At 39.3% G+C, this 19,929-nt stretch overlaps 1 protein-coding gene across 4 annotated transcripts in view; it reads left to right on the top strand.

The window, feature by feature from the left end:
• Positions 1-19,929, top strand: part of LOC132908201 (RNA-binding protein Musashi homolog Rbp6) — a 780,290-nt gene that overhangs the window by 327,430 nt on the left and 432,931 nt on the right. For all 4 annotated transcript variants that reach the window (XM_060961989.1, XM_060961987.1, XM_060961985.1 and 1 more), the window contains exon 3: positions 16,631-16,712. In XM_060961989.1, the coding sequence (XP_060817972.1) occupies positions 16,631-16,712 (82 nt within the window). The remainder of the gene's footprint in view (positions 1-16,630; positions 16,713-19,929) is intronic.

The raw sequence follows: 19,929 nt of genomic DNA, 5'->3' as shown, positions 1-19,929 counted from the left end.
AACCGCGGTCGCTACGAGGAAATAGGAGGGGAAGAGGAACGGAATCCGCACGATCGTACGAAACATCGTGGATTCCCGGAGAATTTAAGCGAGACACACTCCGACTATCGAAACGATCACGTCGGATCTCTCTTCCCCTCGGCTTCTCGAGGGATCGTCGGGTTAGGGGTCTCTCCATCGGGGTTCATTCACGGTGTTGGAAATCGAAAAACGCTCGACGCTAGAAACTCGGATATTTCCACGGCCGGGACGGCCATAATATCGCTGCCGCGGAGATATCCTGCGGAAGTCCTCCGTTCCTATTTCGCTCGTTCACATTCACGGCCATCGAATCCGGTGTATCGGCAGAAATCGCTTATTCCCCCGGTTATACGTCGTTCGCTTATCTTACTTCAATCGTGAATCGTTGCCGATCTTCTTCACGATTTTCTGCCATTATTATTGCCGCCATTCTATTTCTATCGCATAAAGAAGGAAATATAAAGAACGAGCGTGTGAATCGTAAAACGACGAATTTTAATCGGTACGCTACCGATCGCCGAGTTAAACGTTCGATGTTTCACTAGGCTTTAGTCACACGTCATTCTCTTTGTTCTCTAGCAGCGATGTAGTGTTTTGGAGTGAATTGGGCGAAACAAGATTTGTCGACAATGAACCAGTCCGTGTCTGTTACGATGTATGTCGTGGTTTTTTTGTTACATCGGTCATTGTGCGGTTCCGCGTGTACAAGTTTCGAAGTCAAATGATTCACTGGCATGCACAAACATTGCATTGTTTTGTAATAATTCGTTTATTCTTTCGTGAACAGGAATACGCGAACGGAGCGAGATTGTTGGCCGGTCAAATAAATTGGGAAATATTGCCGAGCCGGAGTTCAGGTAGGATCGTTCTTTTGTCGTGCTTTTATCGGTAGACGGATCCGATCAACGAACGTTCTCGTTGTTTCGATTTTAATCTGTAATCGACCACGCGAAAGAGTTAAATTGCTCGGCTCTATAAAATTCTCCGGATCGAAACAAGGGGTGAAACTCTTTTGTCTACGGTGAACCGTGATATGATTTGATAATAAAAACCGTATACACGATGATGAGGAATGATATAATAATTTTATGAATATTGAATACGGTTCGTGTTGTTTTCATGAATTGATGAAACGAATGGCTGCGATGAGTGAAGAACGATTTCTAGATGATAGAAAATATTTTGTTTGCAATGTATACAACGTAATTTCATCTCCAATAGAAATTCTGATTGATAGATATTGGATATTTATGCAGATTTATATTTTTACGTTTATCGATGATGAAGTAGAGCTCAAATAAAAATATGCATATTGACGTTCGCAATTTAATGAGTGATTTGGCGAATTACAAATCCGTTAAAATCGTCCCTAGTTTTAAATCGTCCCAAATTACAACACAATTGTATGAACTCGTTTTTTGATATAATAACAAACGGTATAAACTACAGAACATCGCTTCGGCCCAAATTCAGCGTCAGACATTAAACCTGCCATTCTCCTATCTATTTCTCCTATCTATTTCTGTTTCATTAATTATTCGTTGTTGACCGACTCCTGCCTTTCCAGTTATACCGCAATAATACTTATTATTATCACACTGTTTCATACAAAATTTCCTCTTGCAAGCTAAAGATAACCAAAACCACGTCACACAAAAATACCCATCTTACAAAGAAAAGAAGATTCAAGTTACAGAAGATCTTCGTCCTGTAGATAATTGCGCATTTACGAACGGTTTCAAGTTCCATACAATATCGATGATTTCCCAAGGATTTCAATCCTCCGTCGTCTATCCTGAACGATTCTAGAAAGTACTATTATTCACCAGAATATAACGTGACGGAGTTTCCATCGGAAGGTAGGACGACGTGGCCCCTTAATAGTGTCCGGCTACATAAAATAGACAAGACGAACAGAAAGAGAAAGAAAAGGAGAGGGACGTATCCCAATGGAAACGTGCACCAGAGGATCTTTACTGGCTAGTTTTCCGCGCGATTTCCCGCGAGAAAACGAGGAAGGATTGAGGGTCCGAGATTGGAGCGAGACGTCCGCGTTCGGCTGGAAAGCGAGCATTCCTCGAGTCGAATCGAGGATAGGGGATCGTGGAAGAAGTCGAGAAAACTCGGTCGGGAGCTTCTTAACTCGAAGCCGACGCGTTGAAGGTGCCAGATCACCGGGAAAAAGAGAAGACAGAGGGAGAAGAAAGGCTGGCGAGGACCGTATAAGTGAGACGTGGAACAGTGGCTTAGCGTCGAGTATTATCGTATGAGAATCTCTCATCGGATCCAATAGTTCGAGCGCGCGGATGTGGAATAAAGCTCATCAAGGATTCAGCCCGCAATCCGCATTCGATGAATTAAAGATGTCGCCGCGAGTAACAAGAATGAAATCTTCGTACCGTTTCTCTTCCGTTCGTCCGCGTTTCTCTTTTCTATTCTCCCGCTTCCGTTTCCTTTGACTTCTTTTTTTTTTCTTCCCCATTCTTCTTTTTTCGACAGACTCCTTTCCTAAAGTCCACGGAGTCGATAGGACGAAGTTCGGCCGCCCCGGCGCGCTTCCATCGAAGGCAAAAATCCGCGATTAGAGAAACTTAATTCAGATTTATAAGCTGGTGGGTGCATCCTCTCGACTGACTGCGTGAAAGATTTAGCTGGTCGCTTGTCTTCTTTAATTTCGTGTGCCTTTTGTTAATTTTATGCTACGTCGAAGAATTTGCGCCGATCGTTCTGTTTTCTCTGTTACATGAATGAATTTGTACAGACGGAAAAAGATGGAAGATATGAAATCGTAAGAATGTTAAAGAAATTGAGATTGGATATTCCATCGATGAAAAGAAATAGAATATCTTATTTCACCAATGGTAGGTACATCGAACCATTTAATACATATCTGATCAATGCGCGACCGCTATTCATTGGCTTAGTTTAAGAGCGCAATTGTGAACTCGTCGATGCCAGGTCTATTCGATCATAGGTATTCATCAACGTTTTGCACCGCGGGAGGAGCAAAATGCATCGGAAAGTGGGTTAACCGCGAAACAGACGCGAATAGCGGTGGCGAATGGACAAATATATAGATGTACAGATGGCGAACGTTCGTAAAAGGGAAACGATGCTATATGAAGGCTGTGGACGAACCGAAAAAGTGCACTAGATAGGGTGAACGATGATGGAAAGGTAGTGGAAGCGCACGAGGGGCTCGATCAACGAAAGCGGAAGTGTCGTGGCGCAAAAGAACGGTATCAGGGCAAAGTGTCAGCAGAAAATCGTGCGACTAACGGTATGGCGTGAGTAAGATAGAGATAGAAATACTCGTTAGAGGAACGGTAGAACAGAGAGATAGAACGAGCGAACGCCTAAAGGGGTGGGTAGATTTGTACCTGCGTGGTTGCCATCATTAGGATGGTGGGCCATAGCTGCAATGCGGGCACCCATGCGACTGAGTGGTGGGGCAGAGACCGGGTACCCACTATGTACCGACTATGCACTCTCACTATGCACCGACTATGCACTCTCACTATGCACCGACTATGCACTCTCACGAGTTCTAGGAGTGGGGTTGGCTCGCGGCCAGGTAAGCTCCAGGTTCTGTCATCCCTCCTACGTTACTACGTTCCAGCCTATATGCGCCTACGAAATCAAGCAACCCCCTTCGTCGCTGTTCCCCTCTCTGCCATCTTCCCTTTAACCACCCTCTCCCCTCGTATCGCCGCTATGCAGATCGGCCCTCGAGGAAAACGACTAACTAATACGTCTTCCTCGGTGGTACACCAAAAGCCCGCGGAGCATAAAGCACACGCGAATGCTTTTATCTTCTTGCGGTGTCTGGTTGCTCGCAATTTTCTACCATTACCAATATTAGCGAGGAACCTCCACTTCTTTTTATTTTAAATTCCATCGATCCAACCTCAACGGTGCCCTCGCTTTGAACGACCCCAAACCGAGTTCGCCTGGCTTTTTCCTTCTCCGTGAATTTTAGAGATGGTGATTGATGCACATTTGATCCGGCGGGGACCTGCTCGTCGAGGATTTGCCTCCGTCATGTATCTTTGATATAACATGAATATCGTTTCTTTCATCGACTCGCCTTTAACGTGGTAATATTCAAAAATAATACTTTCTGTTTAATCGACCATTCGCGGAGAGACGCGATCGCGAGAAAACACGTCAACGGGAGTCGTAAATTCCCGTTACGATTAGATAATCGACGCCACGAACTGATCGATCCCCTTATTTCTATTAGGATAATAAGGCTCAATTGAGTTTACACTGAATTAACACGTATGAAATAATGTTTATTCCAACAACTTTGTAAAAGAGGATAGTTACGATGATGCATAGGTACAAGTTAAGTAAGTGATTGAATTAAGGGTAGAGACCCGTTATAGATATGTGTTGACTATTCTAACGGTGAAAAATAAGTAAAGTTCAGTAACGATGCTGCGTCGGAGGAAAGCTAGTGATGGGTGTATATAGCGCATGGGACCATCGGATTTGTTGATGACATTTTTGGTTAGGAAAGTGAGGGCAGTAAACATTGTTTCTGATTGGATAATAAGAAGGTTGGTGGATTAGGAAGGGTCTTAGCTACCCTCGATAGAAAGTTGATAGTGGGAAGCATCGTGCGTGAGAAAAACTAACTTTCCCGTGTCTTCTCGTAATAAACAATAAACCTTAGAAAACGCTTCAGTAAAAAGATCTTTGTTCGGTCTGAAGGACTTTAGCTAGAAAATTCCTGAGATTTATGGTCGGTCTTTAAGACTATTGAGGATACGCAATAAGGATGCGTGGACATCTTGCCCGTGGTGAGTGGCCTGGGTTACGTAGAGAGTCGGCCGATGTAACACTTTCGTTTCTAAGAAGTATTGCAAGACTTCCTTCAAGTCGTCCTATTGTTTCCTGATCTTTTGGTTAAATTTATTTAAATCGTGCTGTTTCCACCTCTCAACTAGTTGACGATCGTTCAAATTGTAACTGTTCGGTCGTCGCAAGGTCGCAAACCTTGGACGATATTGGCGCTTAAGGTGGAATGTTGATTAAGAGTTCTAGTATGATTCTGATCTTGGTGAGTGTCTATTTTAAAGTGTTAATATGATTATGATTTTGAAGTCTTCTAAAATGATTGTGATTTTGAAATGGTGTTTACTTCAAAGTCTCTTTTGAAGTGTCTCTTGAAACGTATCTTGAAGTGTGTTTGGAAGTGTGTCTTATGCTCAAAGCGTCTAGTGCTTATATTTTAGGTGTCAGTCTAGGGCGTGTGTTTTCGTGAATATTTTCTGTGAAGTGGAAATGTATGTCTGTCCAAGTTGTGCGTCATGTGCATATCTGGTGGAGGGTGCGTATCGTAACGTCCCGTTAGCGACATCGTCCGGTGGTCTATTGTCGAATTCTCATGTGGTAAAGTTTATAACACGTCATTTGTTATTGAATAGACTTATCGAGGGCTTGAAATGCTAATTAACTCGGCGACGTGATCCGTGTTGTAAACCTTACAATGTACAAAGTGGAAAATTCCAACTTCTCAAAAACAACAGATTTGCTGTCCTTATCGTAAACCTGGGATACTCTTACATCCTAAACACATACGCTTATCAATGTAATTGATGACGTTTGACGTAAATGCCAAGTAACATAGGAAAAGATCTCTTAAACCCTTAATAAATTTCTAATAACTAATAATTCTAATTGCTAATGACTTTAACCGCAATACTTTTATTGCGATATTATTGCATCAAATCGCCGATAAACCAAATCCAGGCGATAAACCAGACGAGATTTCAGGGATTGGTTTCGCGCGATGACGTGGTCGAACGCTGGATTGTCCTAAGTTTATTCTTACGCCACCGTTAATGGCACGGCTCGTAAAAGCCGACGAGTATACGTAGCATGGTCTCTTTGGGATGCTGTGTATTCGCCAAAATAGACCGGCACGCGAACGAGAGCAACGTGAAACCTCTTCTTGCCCACCCTGCATGCCCCTAGCCGCCCTATAGAGTCCCTTTCTTCGTCGCCTCTTGCTCATCTCGAGCGATATAGCTCGAGGTGAACGGATAGGGTGTCAGACTGACTCTGCACGCGTTCTTGGTCCGACCAACGAGGCAATGTTTATTTGTTTATTCGGTGTACACGACACTCAGGCGTCGTCGGGTAATTGCTGTCTTCCACCACGGACAACTCGACGAAACGTCGCATGCCTGCCCGTCCAGCGTCACAGTCGAGTTTGTTGAACTTTGTCGCCAAGGAAGGCTATGATTCGACTTCATCGAATTTTACTTCTCTCGATGCGTGCCACGTCGATCCACAGTTTCTTGTTATTTCTTAAAATTGCTTCGTCATATGTTTTTGCAGACTCAGCTGAGAATGGATGAAAGATTTATAGGTTGGTCATCGGTTCTATTTGTCAAATGCCGTGGATGCAAAAGGTATTCCAACGTATCTCTATTTGTCTGATAAATATTTTGGGTAACACTAAGATGCTATTTCGTACTTCGAATTCTGGGAAAAGAGCAAAAATGTGTTGCCTTGATTGTTTCTTAAGTATTTTGTGTATGTATATATGTAGTAATTATAGCATCTAAATTCAGCAAGTTGGAAGTACAGAAGAATTAACTTGTATTGAAAAATACAATGGAACAGTATTTCGTTTGATATGGTTGATAGAAATTTTGTTCCAATCATAATATACATCTCTGTTCAGTGCTTGTTTCGTTTCCAAGCTACGAATTTCCCCGTGATAGAATTAATCTCGCAACATTCTCGTCCAATCGTAAATCACGTGATTCATCGTCGAAGAAATTTTACCGATAGCAACGAAGATTTTCCTCTCGCAGTAACAAAAAGTAGCACGTCCCTTTTTAACGTAGAGACATCTCGAACCATTAATACAGAGCACTGGCACATTCGTTCACCTCTGCCTATCCATCTATTTACCTATCCGTTCTTTGTGCCGACCGCCTAGCGGAGCTCGTAACACGGCGCAGTAACTTCGCGTTTATTCAAATGATGCTTTAGGTTGAGCCTTGAGCGTCCTTTACTGAGAGATAAGTAATCCTGGCGGATTCGCGGGAGACGTCGAGATGCAACGACTTGCGAAGAGAGGGAAAAGTGGAAAGTAGGGAGAAGGAAGATCAAGAAGGACGAAGGCGTTCAAGGGTCATGAGGAGAACAACTGAAGGAAAGGAAAGGGAAGGAAGGAGCAAAGAAAAAGAGATGTGAAATTGCAAGGATAGGGAAGTAGAAAGAGAACGAGTGAAAAAAGAGAAAACAAAAGGATGAAGGGGAAGAGGTAGATAAGACCATTCGTTTCAATGAACGACGCTCTGGGATGGGAGAACCATCCCCCTTGTACCTCTTCCTTCGTCTTCTATCCCTACTCTCCTAGGGTATCCACGTTTCTGCTATAGAATGGGATAGAACTCAGTATATAGAACTTTATACGAGTCCGCTCTGAATAGAAAAACACTCGAGGAGACCAACGCTTGCCATCTCTCTTTTTTATCCCCCTTCTTTTCTTCGGTCTTCTTACCTTCTAGGCAGCTATGCTGTCTCTATGCTATTGCCCTCCCTTGCGCACGCAACCCTTCCTTCGGTTACTTCTTCAGCTTGGATCTCATTTGAATGAAACCCACCGCTCCGGCATTCCTTTTTCTTCTATTCACTATCACCCCGACAGCGGAGGCTGCAGCTCCTCGACAGTACCAACCAATATGTTCCGAGGACTCGATTTCACGTAGCAGCGGACTCTATGATGCGAGACGGAAGATCTTTTGCGCGAGTAAAGGCGACCAAACAGGCAGAAAAGAAGAAGGGAAAGAGGGAAGGAAGGAAGGAAGGAAGGAAGGAAGGAAGGAATAGAAGGATTGTGGGAGCCACATTATCAAGCTGAATGGTAATTCTGAATTTCATTCACTGGGCAATCTTTTCGGGATCCCTTGAATTGATAACTGCAACTCGGCGCGGAGCAGACACGAAGTAACGCGAGCGCTCCTCCTCTTCGCTCCACCTATTGTGTACCAATGGACGCGGAATGTTTCCCATGTTCCGTTGCTCAATTTGAAGCTGATAGCCAGAGAAATTTCTAAGATATGTCTTTCCTTACTACATTTTGCGACTGTTGTATTTTCTGAGAAAGATATTGGCATTGACAAGTTGTCAAAAGTAGAAACTTAATATTTTTTCTCATGATATTTAAATCAGCATAATGCTGATTATGTGCCAATCAACATCTAAGAATTTTGTGAACGTCATGATTACATTGTTACTGCTACTATCATTATTAAATTAACAGATATTAGGTAAAAATATTACGTGAAAATGATTTTCTACTCAACCATTTTACTGTCAAGACTTCTCGAGATAATAATTAATCAAGCATTCCAAGTATTTCTCCATTGTTTCTTTTCAACTTGCCTCAGCATCTAAGATACATTTCTCTGCACAAAATTCCTTCCTATCTTTCAAACCACTCTCTCAGTCTCACAACTACGGTCCAAATAAAACTCGCCCAGCGCCACATTTCAGAGCAAGCACTCTCAAAATGAAGGTTCCCCGGAGCGAAGCCTTACGTCTTCCCAGGCTGCATCCCCAGTTTCTGGCCATGAAATATTAAACTATCCTTATCCAAATCCGCGCCGCGTAATTTCCTTAAGTCGGCCCCGTCGTTCGGCGAATTGCAGCGTCCGCTTTTTAATAAGAGAAAAACTTCGTGGTGAACAAAGCCGCGCCGCGCTGCACCTGCGCGGAAATCCATTCGGAACGGATCCAGTTCCCGCAGGATTGCTAACGGGTAACGTTGCCTCAACCTGCCGCGTCGTAGCCAGAGACACGGTAGTTTCTTTGGATCTGAATATTTCAGCGCACCGCGCAACCTTTGCGCCGCGATCCTCCGAGAGAGAGCTTAAATTATTTCATACGGGCTGTGAGCACGCCGAAGATCAAGAATCGGAAAAGGCACTTTCCGGCCAAAGTAATTCGTTCTGTATCGTACCGACAAAGAGAGAAAGGTGGTATAGGTGATGCGAGAAATGGGAATTCGACACGCGACCGTTTTAGAGCAATTCCGTTACAGAGATTGAATCGAAGACGAGACTGATATATGAAATTTCGCTTTACGCCTGCAAAAACTTTCGACAATAATTTCTCAATTTTTTACTACGCTGTTCGCTGATATTTGTATTGCGAGAAAGTAACGATATTTGGAAATTTATTGAAATCTGATTTAAAAACTTAATTTATTATAAAATACTTATATTCAGTGTTATAGTAGCATCAGTCACCACATAAATGTTAATTTATTATTCTCCTATAGTTCTTACAAATAACTTTCCATATTTTGTTTATGTATATTTTAAATTCTGGTCAATTAGTAATAATTATGATAGTTAATAATAATGAAGATGATTACCTCACTAATAACCTCAATTTCAATTACCAAATTTTTGCCAAATTAGTAACTACAGACTAATCTTTCATATACCATCACGAGATCCTCAAAGTGATATTATTTTATCTCGTAAAACAAATTTGATAACTCCTAATACACTTACAATTAAGCAATTCCTATAATATAATTCACATAACGATGTTTAAAGCAAAGAATGTTCTCTTTAGTTCCTCTCTCTTGTTTTCCAAGCTACAAACGCAACCAACAGCAACAACAAACTATATGTCATCAAGATTGAAAACCCTCGCACGAAAGGAAGCACCACGTAAACTGTAGTCGTTAATTCGCGCAATGCACGTTTGTACACGAGTTTCACCGTAAATATGCAATGATATACAAACATTTATCTACATATACGAGCGAAAGCTACGAGAGAATAACTACCTTTCGATAGAGCTTGTCTATTTATAAAATTAGCACAATACTCGACGTTTATCCACGTGACGGAAGCTTAAAATATTCGAGGCGCGTTACCTCTCGCATAATTCTGCAGTTTGAGTAAATTGGCACCATTTGGCTCGTCCAACCAGCCGCGAATTTACGTTTTCGCTCGTGTTGTATCCTCTTCTACTCTCGATCACGATTTCGTGGATCCCAATTCCGAAAGACAAGATAGATCCGATAGAATGCGCTAGACTAGGATTGATACAACTCGTGGTTAAACGCACCAGATGTGTTCTCCATGGAAGTTTAATAAAGAGCACATTATAGTGATGTCGTAAAATCAGTCAATAGTCGAAATTTTAGGTGTCAAAGTAGAACAGTCGAACGTAATATGAGCACATAAAGACCAGAAATTTTGACCAAAGCCGCATAAAATCAGTATGGCAACATTATTAACATTAAGCGAATTATTAGCGTTTTATGGAAGCACCTTCGATTTCAAATTGCCATTGTGTATTGTATGAAAGAATGGAATGTGTTTCCTAAATCATTTGCTATATAAAACTTTGTAAATGTTCTAACATGACGTTCTAAAATCATTTTAATTTTTAAATTGGTAATCTACGTATCTTCTGAAGAAAATGTTCCTTTTCCATTAACTGTCCTTCATATTCAAACTTGTTCAAGTAATGGTTTATTAGTGATATCTTAATAGTTTCTCTGCTTCTAAATGAAATATCCTCAGCTTTAAAATTGAATACCATGTACTACTCTCAATGATTCTACAGCTCTGGGACATCGATACCGCTACACGATAGTTAAATTTACGATTTCGCTATATCTTGTCCTGTGCTATTGTACATCATGATTGACTTTATCTCTTGTAATCGCTTACAAGCGAAAGATCTAGCTCTCGCTGCGTATATTCCGCTCAGTCTACTCTCCTTGCTCGTCGTTATTGTCGTTGACGAGCGTGTACCCTTCGTCTCGTTTTCGCTAATAAAATGATTTCTCTCTGGGTTATTTATGCCGACTGGCTGTACTCCCGTGGAAGCGCTAATACGAGTCGAATTAACGCTTCTTAGTCGTTTCCCGCGCGGCGAAATGCCACCATGACGAAACAGCAATCGCTAGGTGGACGTGTCGCATGTCGCGAACACTTGTGGCCCCTTTTCATCTTTGGACAAGTCGAACATGAGAAAAGGAGTCGACGATCGCCAGGGGATCGTCCAATAGCCAAATGTTAAAAGAACAGAGACATTCAACGGATTTATTCAATGTGATCAAATTCACATACTTTGGAATCACATTCTTTATGGTAGGGGATTCAATTTCACATTAAAGTTGATTAAACATAAAATAAATCTGATAGGGAGATTCTTTGAACTGGTTTCGAACGGCGCATAAACACGTAGTATTTTAGGAAATGGAATTTATTAGAGGAAGCGCGTACGGGGATAATTCTGACGATGTCAAGTGAAATAGGACAATGTGTGACTGATATGCACACATTGTACATGAATGCTGAGTAAAATCTACGTGGAGTTTGCATGCCTGTCGCTGTTATTCGCAGAGAATAGAACGCTTCCGTGTTCTGCTGCTTAGGGAGGCTGTGATTTGTTTTACTTGTCGGGATTTGTAATAGAGGTGTGAGCAACAGAGATTTAAATTACTTACGCATCACGTGTTTGATAAAGTAATTCTAAGTTATAATTTTGTATTTTGCACAGAAACTCTTTTTTCAAATAAGTCTAATGAAAGCTGGCAAAGCGTCAAATATTATTATTGTGGTAATAATTTTTGAAGGAAAATAGCGTCAGATCAACGTTCTAGATTTCATCTATTTTCGAATTCGTTAATTGTCACTGGCATTAAATGGGGTTAGGTTTTGAGCGATTTTGTAGAAGGGATCATAGGTATTATGTGACATAAAGCAATAATTCATTTGTCATGCCTGATTTATTGCTGATAAGTGTTATTGAAATTCATTTCCAATGCACGTTTCGCAGCTCTAAATGCATTGCAATTAATATTATTGCATTGCCGGTATGCAATCGATTAAATCGTTTATAATTTCCGAAAAGAGTAAAAATATCGAATCTCATATAGTATAATTGTGAATCAAGCTCCAAATATATTAAATGCCGAGAGAAGTAAAAAATATTCAAATTTTTCAGTGATATTAGAATAATTTCTCATGACCGGTAGTAGAAGCCCAAAGTTGTTGTTTTATTTCACTGAAAAGTATCAATGTCCGACAGGGAACGAATTGCAATGACACTTTTCGAGATTCATGGCGTCGAATAGGGTCACGTAAGAAAGAGTGCATCGCTGGGGAATCCTCGTGTGAAAAATAACTTCTTCTGAGGAACAATTAAGAAAATGACGTCCGTAAATTTTCGTAAGTCACAGAAGCGTTTTAAAAGTGTCTCTTCGTGAACGACGTAATTGCTTCCATCAATCCGCACTGAGACAAATTAAAGTAGCATCAGCGAATGCGGCACAGCCTCTTGGATTTAACGACATTTCCATAGTTCAAAGAACGATTGAGACAGATAGTTCTTCGATAAGAATTCTTCGTTAGAATATCTAAAACGAAATGACGCACGAAATTAAATGAAAGAAATTTAAGGAGGAAGAGCGCATCTAAACTAAAATTCTTCTCAGTCTTAAAAGAATCACGTTTCTCTTCCATCTATTGAAAAATAATTTTAAAGAAATCATTTCGATTTTCGATCGAATCGTTAACGGAGCTAACAAAATAGATACATTAATGAAATACGATTACGATTTTCAAATTCGTATAAAAAGAATGATTAAGCGCCACGAAATTGCTGAATATAGTCGTCATTAGTGGCGCGCAAATAAAAGTAACTTTTGAGATATCTGGCGCGAGCAAAGAAGGACCTGCCTTATTTTTCCAAGAATACTAATTAAGTATTACTAATTAATTCTGCAGGTTGATGTAATTTATGCGAACAGCTCGTTACCAAACAGGTGGTATTCAGCGGCTAATGACCTAGGAACACCAATAATTCATTGATTAACGCCATCTACTGAATAAACAATAAACGCTCCACTCTGCCATTCCTCCTCGTTCTCTCTCTCTCTCCCTCTCTCCCCTTCTATATATATATAGCGTCAGATTCGCCACTCTTTTCTTCTCCCACTAGAATATAACAGTCAAATTTAATAAGACACCACGATAATTCATTACAGGTTACACGAATGCTTTCTGAAAAGCCGCGGGGAAATTTAATACTTTTTCAGCATATCCTCAAAAACATTACCTTAATAGGAGGTCTCATTAGGTCTTAATTATGTTCTAAAGTGTATATCTCGAATAGACTTTTTCACCGAAAAAAGAGTAACGAGAAACTTAGATTTAGTATCGGTTGTTCGAGAACAGATTGAATCCCACCTTTTCTCAATCTTTCTTCTTTCCTGTCTTTCTATTGTGCACGGTACATAGCTGCACGCACGGTTGAACGGAGAAGCTAAGGAAGAGATAGGTGAAATCTATACAGGATAACGTTCCTGCTGGAGTATCGGAATGGCGGATCGACAATTTATCGAAGACGGAGACCGTTCGCGACGGAATAGGCAAGTAACTACCGAGCATTACGAGGTCTTCACAGCGATCTGGATAAAATAGCGTATAATTAGATAGGGTGTAAGATATATTTGGAGTGTGTCCATGTTGGCCTACGGCCAGAGTTCACCCTTCTGATATACACCCGCAAACGAGGTCAAGAAGGTGCCCCTCGCGCCAGGGGGATAGACCGCCACCGCGTTCGGCAACTCTCGTACCGCATGGATTGATTAAATCTGCTATAAATTATTAGTCGTTATTTGATTTCGATCAGGGCCAGTGCGCAGTATGGTTTCCATATTTATCGTTTCGTAGCTTTTAACGATAACCGTCGCGAAAATTTTGATTAATGGAAGGGAAGATTGGGGTCGATATTGAATAAACGCGTTTATGAGTAAACACACTTTGGTCGACGACGAATTAAATATTCGTAACGTATTTTATTTATGGAAGATTAATATTTCTAGAGCACCTTTGTACAATAATTTATTAAGTAACAATATTTCCGAGTCGACCAATAGCAACTCTTTATAATTTTACAATTTCACGTCGAATAAGGGAATCAAAGCGGTTACAGTTTGTAAAAATAGAATTTCTAAGTATTGTAAATAATCTAACAACATCGTTCCTTGTGCCCTAAAATATTGTAGGTGTTTGATAATATGTATATTAAGGAACTTCAAATATTGATTCATTTAGTAATTCCAATGTAATTCCAGTTTTCGATACCACGAGACATCGAATCAAGCGAAAAGACGAGGTTCGTTAACGCTAATTAGAATTAATAGATAACAATGTAAGTCGACAGTATCGAACGTAATCCACGTCATTTATGAACACGCTGCGTGCGTTCACGAGAGAGCTTTAGCTTAGCTTAACACCGTAGAAAATTAATTGCGCACACTTGACAAGTTAAGCCGCAGCGTGTAATTAAGAAATATCTGATACCAAACTTTCGCCCAGTTCGGAATTTATAGCAACGCCAATGTTCGAGAATTTATCAGCTAGTGACGCAAAGATTCGTCAAGTGCAACATCGATATTTCAGGAAAAATAGAGCAGAGTGATATACAATATCAAAAGAACAGTAAATGGCTTTCCGTGTTATACTGTAAATTATGTGCGACACTTTATCGACTATAAAAATTTACTTGCAACTTACGTATCTTCTCTCATTTCTGATAAGAAATAATAAGCCACTTTTACTTTGTAATCTTGTACTCTAAGAATTTTATTTTTCGCAAGTATTTTCTCGAAACTATAAAAATATAAGTAGAGCTTGCCTTATTCGAATTAATAGAGAGACAAATCTGTTCAGCTAATAGAATAATCATCTTTCTGATATGAAATTTCATTTATTCGAATATCGGAGATTAATTGACAGTTTCTTTAAATATTTATGGACTTCGTATCTTTTTGGCTGTTAAATCACATCATTTTTTTCAACATAAACAATTGCATCGAGCTATATTCTTTTTGTACTTTGAATCATCGAATTTCTTTTTCGAATGCTACGAATGCTCCAGCATAAGAAGACACCTGTCCGTTACCATTTTAGTTTGCTGTTTCCATTTATATAATTTCGTCCTTATTATCGTTTTTATCGTAACAAAACTATTTCATTATATCAATATATTTAAGGTTGTTTTTTACTGTTGCCAGCATCTGAGCAATTCACGTGCTTTAAATAATTTTCAATATCATGCTTTTATCTTTTAATGTCTGTGATTGTGGCTTTTCAACATCATGCATTTTGATTCTGTTGTACGTACACCCCTTTTGAGCTTTTTAAGTACGTCACATTTTGTTCCGATAGCTAGAATGCTATTAGTTTCATACTAAATTCCTATAATCAGAAGTCATTCAATCGAATAAAGGGAAGAATATATTGCGTACGAACACTAATAAAATATATACATATTTGAAACGGAAAATAGGCATTAGATTCTGGGGAATATTATATTCGGATAATAGAATGTTCGGATATTAGAATATTTGGATAATGGATGTACAAATAAGGGAACCCCTACTGTAGTAATATCATCTTCTACCAAATCAATCCAGTTATGTGAATTCGCTTTTCAACGCAAATACCAATATCGTTGGACTTTCAAGTTTCGTTGTGTGCGCGCTAAGAGATTCACAATACTCGACACTCAGGATTCAGTTGTCCATTTCCTTGCGTACAACGGTTCGGTTCGCGTGCTTCATCGTTTCTAGTTTGATTCACAAAAGGTCTAGAGCCTGCATCGAGAGCGGCTATGATTCTGAAACGGGGAACGAGGTAGATAAGGGGTTCGCGATTATTCACCGTTGAATTTCAGTTCCTCGCGTTCAACGTTTGCACGATGGCCCTCACGATGGCTCAACGAAAAGCCGGCGTAGCGACTGATTTGCTAAAATTATTCTTTAGGTTGAAAGTAACGAGCGTGGTGTTGCCGATAACCGACAGGAAACGGCCACTCGTAAATCCTCCTCGTATCATATGATTCACGAAATGGTCTGGTAGTTTCATTATGTTCTACGTAATTGGCGACTCGACTCAGGACTCGACTGTTCCGAAAATGGACCCTTCCTTTCGCCAAGATAACGCGCTGTAATAAATCATCTGCAACGAACAACTCAGCGAGAAATCTTTAGTATCTTCTTTTTAATCATTTGTAAAAAAGATGCTTAATCTGATGTTATTTAAAAGGTAAAGTGCCGAAGTGAGTAGGAAAGTAATTGAATGCTGAGTATTTCGATCTCACGAACTGCGATTGATTGTCACTGATGTAAAATTACATCATTTCATAAAATAACAGAAAAATGATAAGGGACGAAACAATATAAAAATGTGAATAAGCTTAAAATCCGTAAAGAAATTATCCTTCGACATAATAAGTAATTGTTATAATATGCTACTGTTAAAAATGGAAGTCCATAATAACTAGCTATAGTTTTATTTCCTTCCAACTTCTCCTTATATTACCGATTACAAACTCGATAAAAATTTCTAAAATGTCCCATAGACATTGTTACTCGGCAATGAAACAATAAATTTTCATATATAAAAATATGGATAACATGAATAATAATGCGAGTAACAATATGAATAACGTTCACTAACAAAATTTTATTACTCCACCTCAATACCTTATCATCAAACTCAGCAAAACGCAAGAAATCAAAGATAACATTTTGTGATTTCAGAAAGCCTTAGAGAGTACTTCACCAAGTACGGGGACATCACAGAAGTCATGGTCATGAAAGATCCAACCACGCGACGATCAAGGTAAGCGAGATTCCGCTCAAGAAACACCTTAACGTTCCCTAAAAAAAGAAACTATCCCTATTCTACCCCTTATTCTTCCTTTATCAGTTACAAAAATTTATCGACCAGGGACTTCTTCGTATCTTTGCGTCTTTATGCATGGCGATAGCGATCCAACGGATATCCTGCCTTTTAATAGCGATACGAGTATTCGCGATCGCTTATCTCGACGTAGTTTTATGGAACGTGGTACCTTTCGGATCCTGAGTTATGGGGGCGTTTGACGGTCGACCATGGATTCCTAGACCCCTTATTAGAAGCGCCCCGCAGTTCTGCGTTCGCGTGTTCACGTTTGCTTTCGATCGCAGACATGCAAGCCGAGTGCCGCGTTCTATTCTTGCGCATTATGCTAATCGCGACTCGGATTAAACAAGCGGCGAATATATAATATCGGTATTCGTTAAGAACGACTTGAGGCCATCAGATCGGTCATTAGCCGCGATAACGATGATCTTAGTAGCCAGAATGCCAGGCCCGTTGGTGCTTCTATGGATTTATAACATTATAAGATAATGATTGGTTGTGCCACTTCGGAAATGATTGAAAAGAGGCTGTCACGAAACTTGTTGATATACGAACAGCCTACAGCCATGATTAATTGAATGTGAAGATTTATATGCTAAGAAACAATTGCCATATTGCTTTTGGAAATATTTAATTCATTCAGTAAGACAAGGTAACTAGAATAATTGTGTTATTTTTATACCAATTTCGGAAAAGAAGGAAGGTATCTCAATTCGACATGTATATTTTTTTTTCCTTTTCTTTTTCATATCTATGTTTGCCAATTTCTCTGAAACCGCTTGACCAATCGGAAAGGTCCTTTTTGCATCATGTATGGCATCTCCTGTTGATTCTATTACAAAATTTTTATGCATTTGCTTTTTTTATTAAACTATATTTTTTCTGCAAAAATTTTCCAGGGCTAGTTCACTGAAAAACTCGTTTGCAAAATTTCTCCGATTTGTTTATTGTTAGGTATTGTTATTACAGAGAATTTGCTATTCACTAATTTCATTTACAGGTGTTCAGTGATTGCTCTGCAATTATTAGATTGATATCGAGATAATTTCAAAGCAGCAGCTTTTATTGCGAAATAATATGTGACACAGTATTACGTTATAAAAATATCCTTCTCTGTCATTGTTCAAAGTATAATATCGGTCACGGAACTCATTTATTCCTTATTCGCATGTGAGGTTGTACAGTTCATGTAATTTTTTATTCATTGATAAGAATTAGGAATTGAAATAAATAATAAATAGATAGAATTAAATTACCGCTTTATTAATGACAATGAAGAGAATCTTACGTTGGCTCTAATATTAATCGCATCACTAAAAAATTTAAAATAAAAGATTTTTTGCCGAGAAACTATTACTTATTTCGAAATGTGCTAAAAAGTTCAAAATAATTTTTACTTTAATTGTATTTTATTTAGGCACATATGTGATAATTGTTAAGATTACTCACTTCCTAAACAGCACATTAAATATATTGCAACCTTCTCGAAGCCGGCACAAAGTTAAAAATAAAACAAGTATATAGTCTATATTCATTTCTAATTGTATAACATCAGTAACGGTAACGATTGTATCTTAAGTTAGTGACAAACTGGTTGTATATATAGTTCCATTAACCAGTACACTGTTAATACACTGAGCGTCTTTTGTACCCACGCGGGTATAAACGACGTTTTTCAATGCGGTTACTATTAAAACATATTTTTGACGACTTCTGTGTCATAATATATTGCAATTTAATGAAATTAAACTGAGACATGAAATTTGAATAAATATAAACGTGTTAACATTTTTTAGTGTGCCGCTCAAAAATTGTCATACTAGAAACATTTTAAGGCATTTTGCTCCGTCCTCGTAAACCTTGCTATATATTTAATATGCTGTTTCATAAATAAACGAGCAATTTTCATACTTTTCATGACATTTCAATACCGGCGATATCTTATTTCGAAAAGATCATTTATTAACATTATCAAATATTTGTCGCATTCCTTAATTATAAATGCGATTAAGTAAAATTGACTTCCTTTCTTTTCAATCATTTTTACTTTCTTATGTAATTATAATCGACTGAGAAAAGAACATTTATCGATGAATCTGAAATATCTTGTAGAAATTGACAATCGAATTTCGAGGCAGACTGATAACCTATTTTCGGCACGGTCGGACCGTTTGTGATAATGTCTTACGATAGATACGGAAAAGGGATAACGGACACGAAATCCGCGTGCGCGCAGATGCGAGCGAAGCTATCTGGTGCAGCGGGCGGCGAGTTGGTAAGTGCGATGCATCTGCGGCAGATAGCGAAAGGAAATAATGGGCGCCTGGGATCGGTTGGTGGTGCGCGCAGGTAAAGCTAGCTCTTTCGCGTTCGTTGTCACATTTATCTGGCTGATAAGTCTATTCTTGGCCAGAGCATCTGGCCCTACCATCTTCGAATACGTGGCGCGTGCTGGATGCCTATAAGAGTACGTATCATTATTAATGCGATGCATTGCGTTGCCAAAATAGAGCTCGCACGCGTGCGTTGTCTGAACTATCAGTTTTAACATAGAATTCATTAATGATTGTACAGGAGGTTTTTTAAAAATTAAGATTAAGAGATGAATTTAACTCTCAATATTATTAAGTCATGGATGATCACGATTGGTTTGGATTAGATTGGCTTGATTTTTTGAAGGCTAGCAATGATATATTCATCGAGTATAAAATATAAAATATAAGTAGAGATAAAACTGCTCTAAAATTGAATAATTTGTTTCAAACTACCGTGGATCATTTGTATTATTGCCAACTATATTGCTAACCATTTGAGGATTGAACGTTTCCGCAAAAATAGAAAATCGGTATAGCGAATTCATTTTCCACACAATTATGAAAGAATTACGAGTTTTCAGAAACAAGAATTTCAATTTTTAAATCTACGATGGAGGATCATGTTCGCCTCCAGAACCAAAACGTTATTATATAATTATTCCGTATTCTAATTCGAGAAGTGGCGAATAATTTGCAGTTCATATGCGTCACGGTGCTGACAAATGTCCGCTGCTCCTTTCGATGCCAGCATTTCGTCGCGAAATATTAAGCGCGACTCGCGCGAGTACACCTGTCGAATAAAAACGTTCGAGCGAATTGAGCGGAAATTGTAAATCTGT

Source organism: Bombus pascuorum, chromosome 6 (genome assembly GCF_905332965.1).
Source record: "Bombus pascuorum chromosome 6, iyBomPasc1.1, whole genome shotgun sequence".
NCBI classification, from domain to species: Eukaryota; Metazoa; Arthropoda; class Insecta; order Hymenoptera; family Apidae; genus Bombus; species Bombus pascuorum.
The sequence above is the reverse complement of the archived record's forward strand: the minus strand, read 5'-3'. Positions and strand labels throughout refer to the sequence as shown.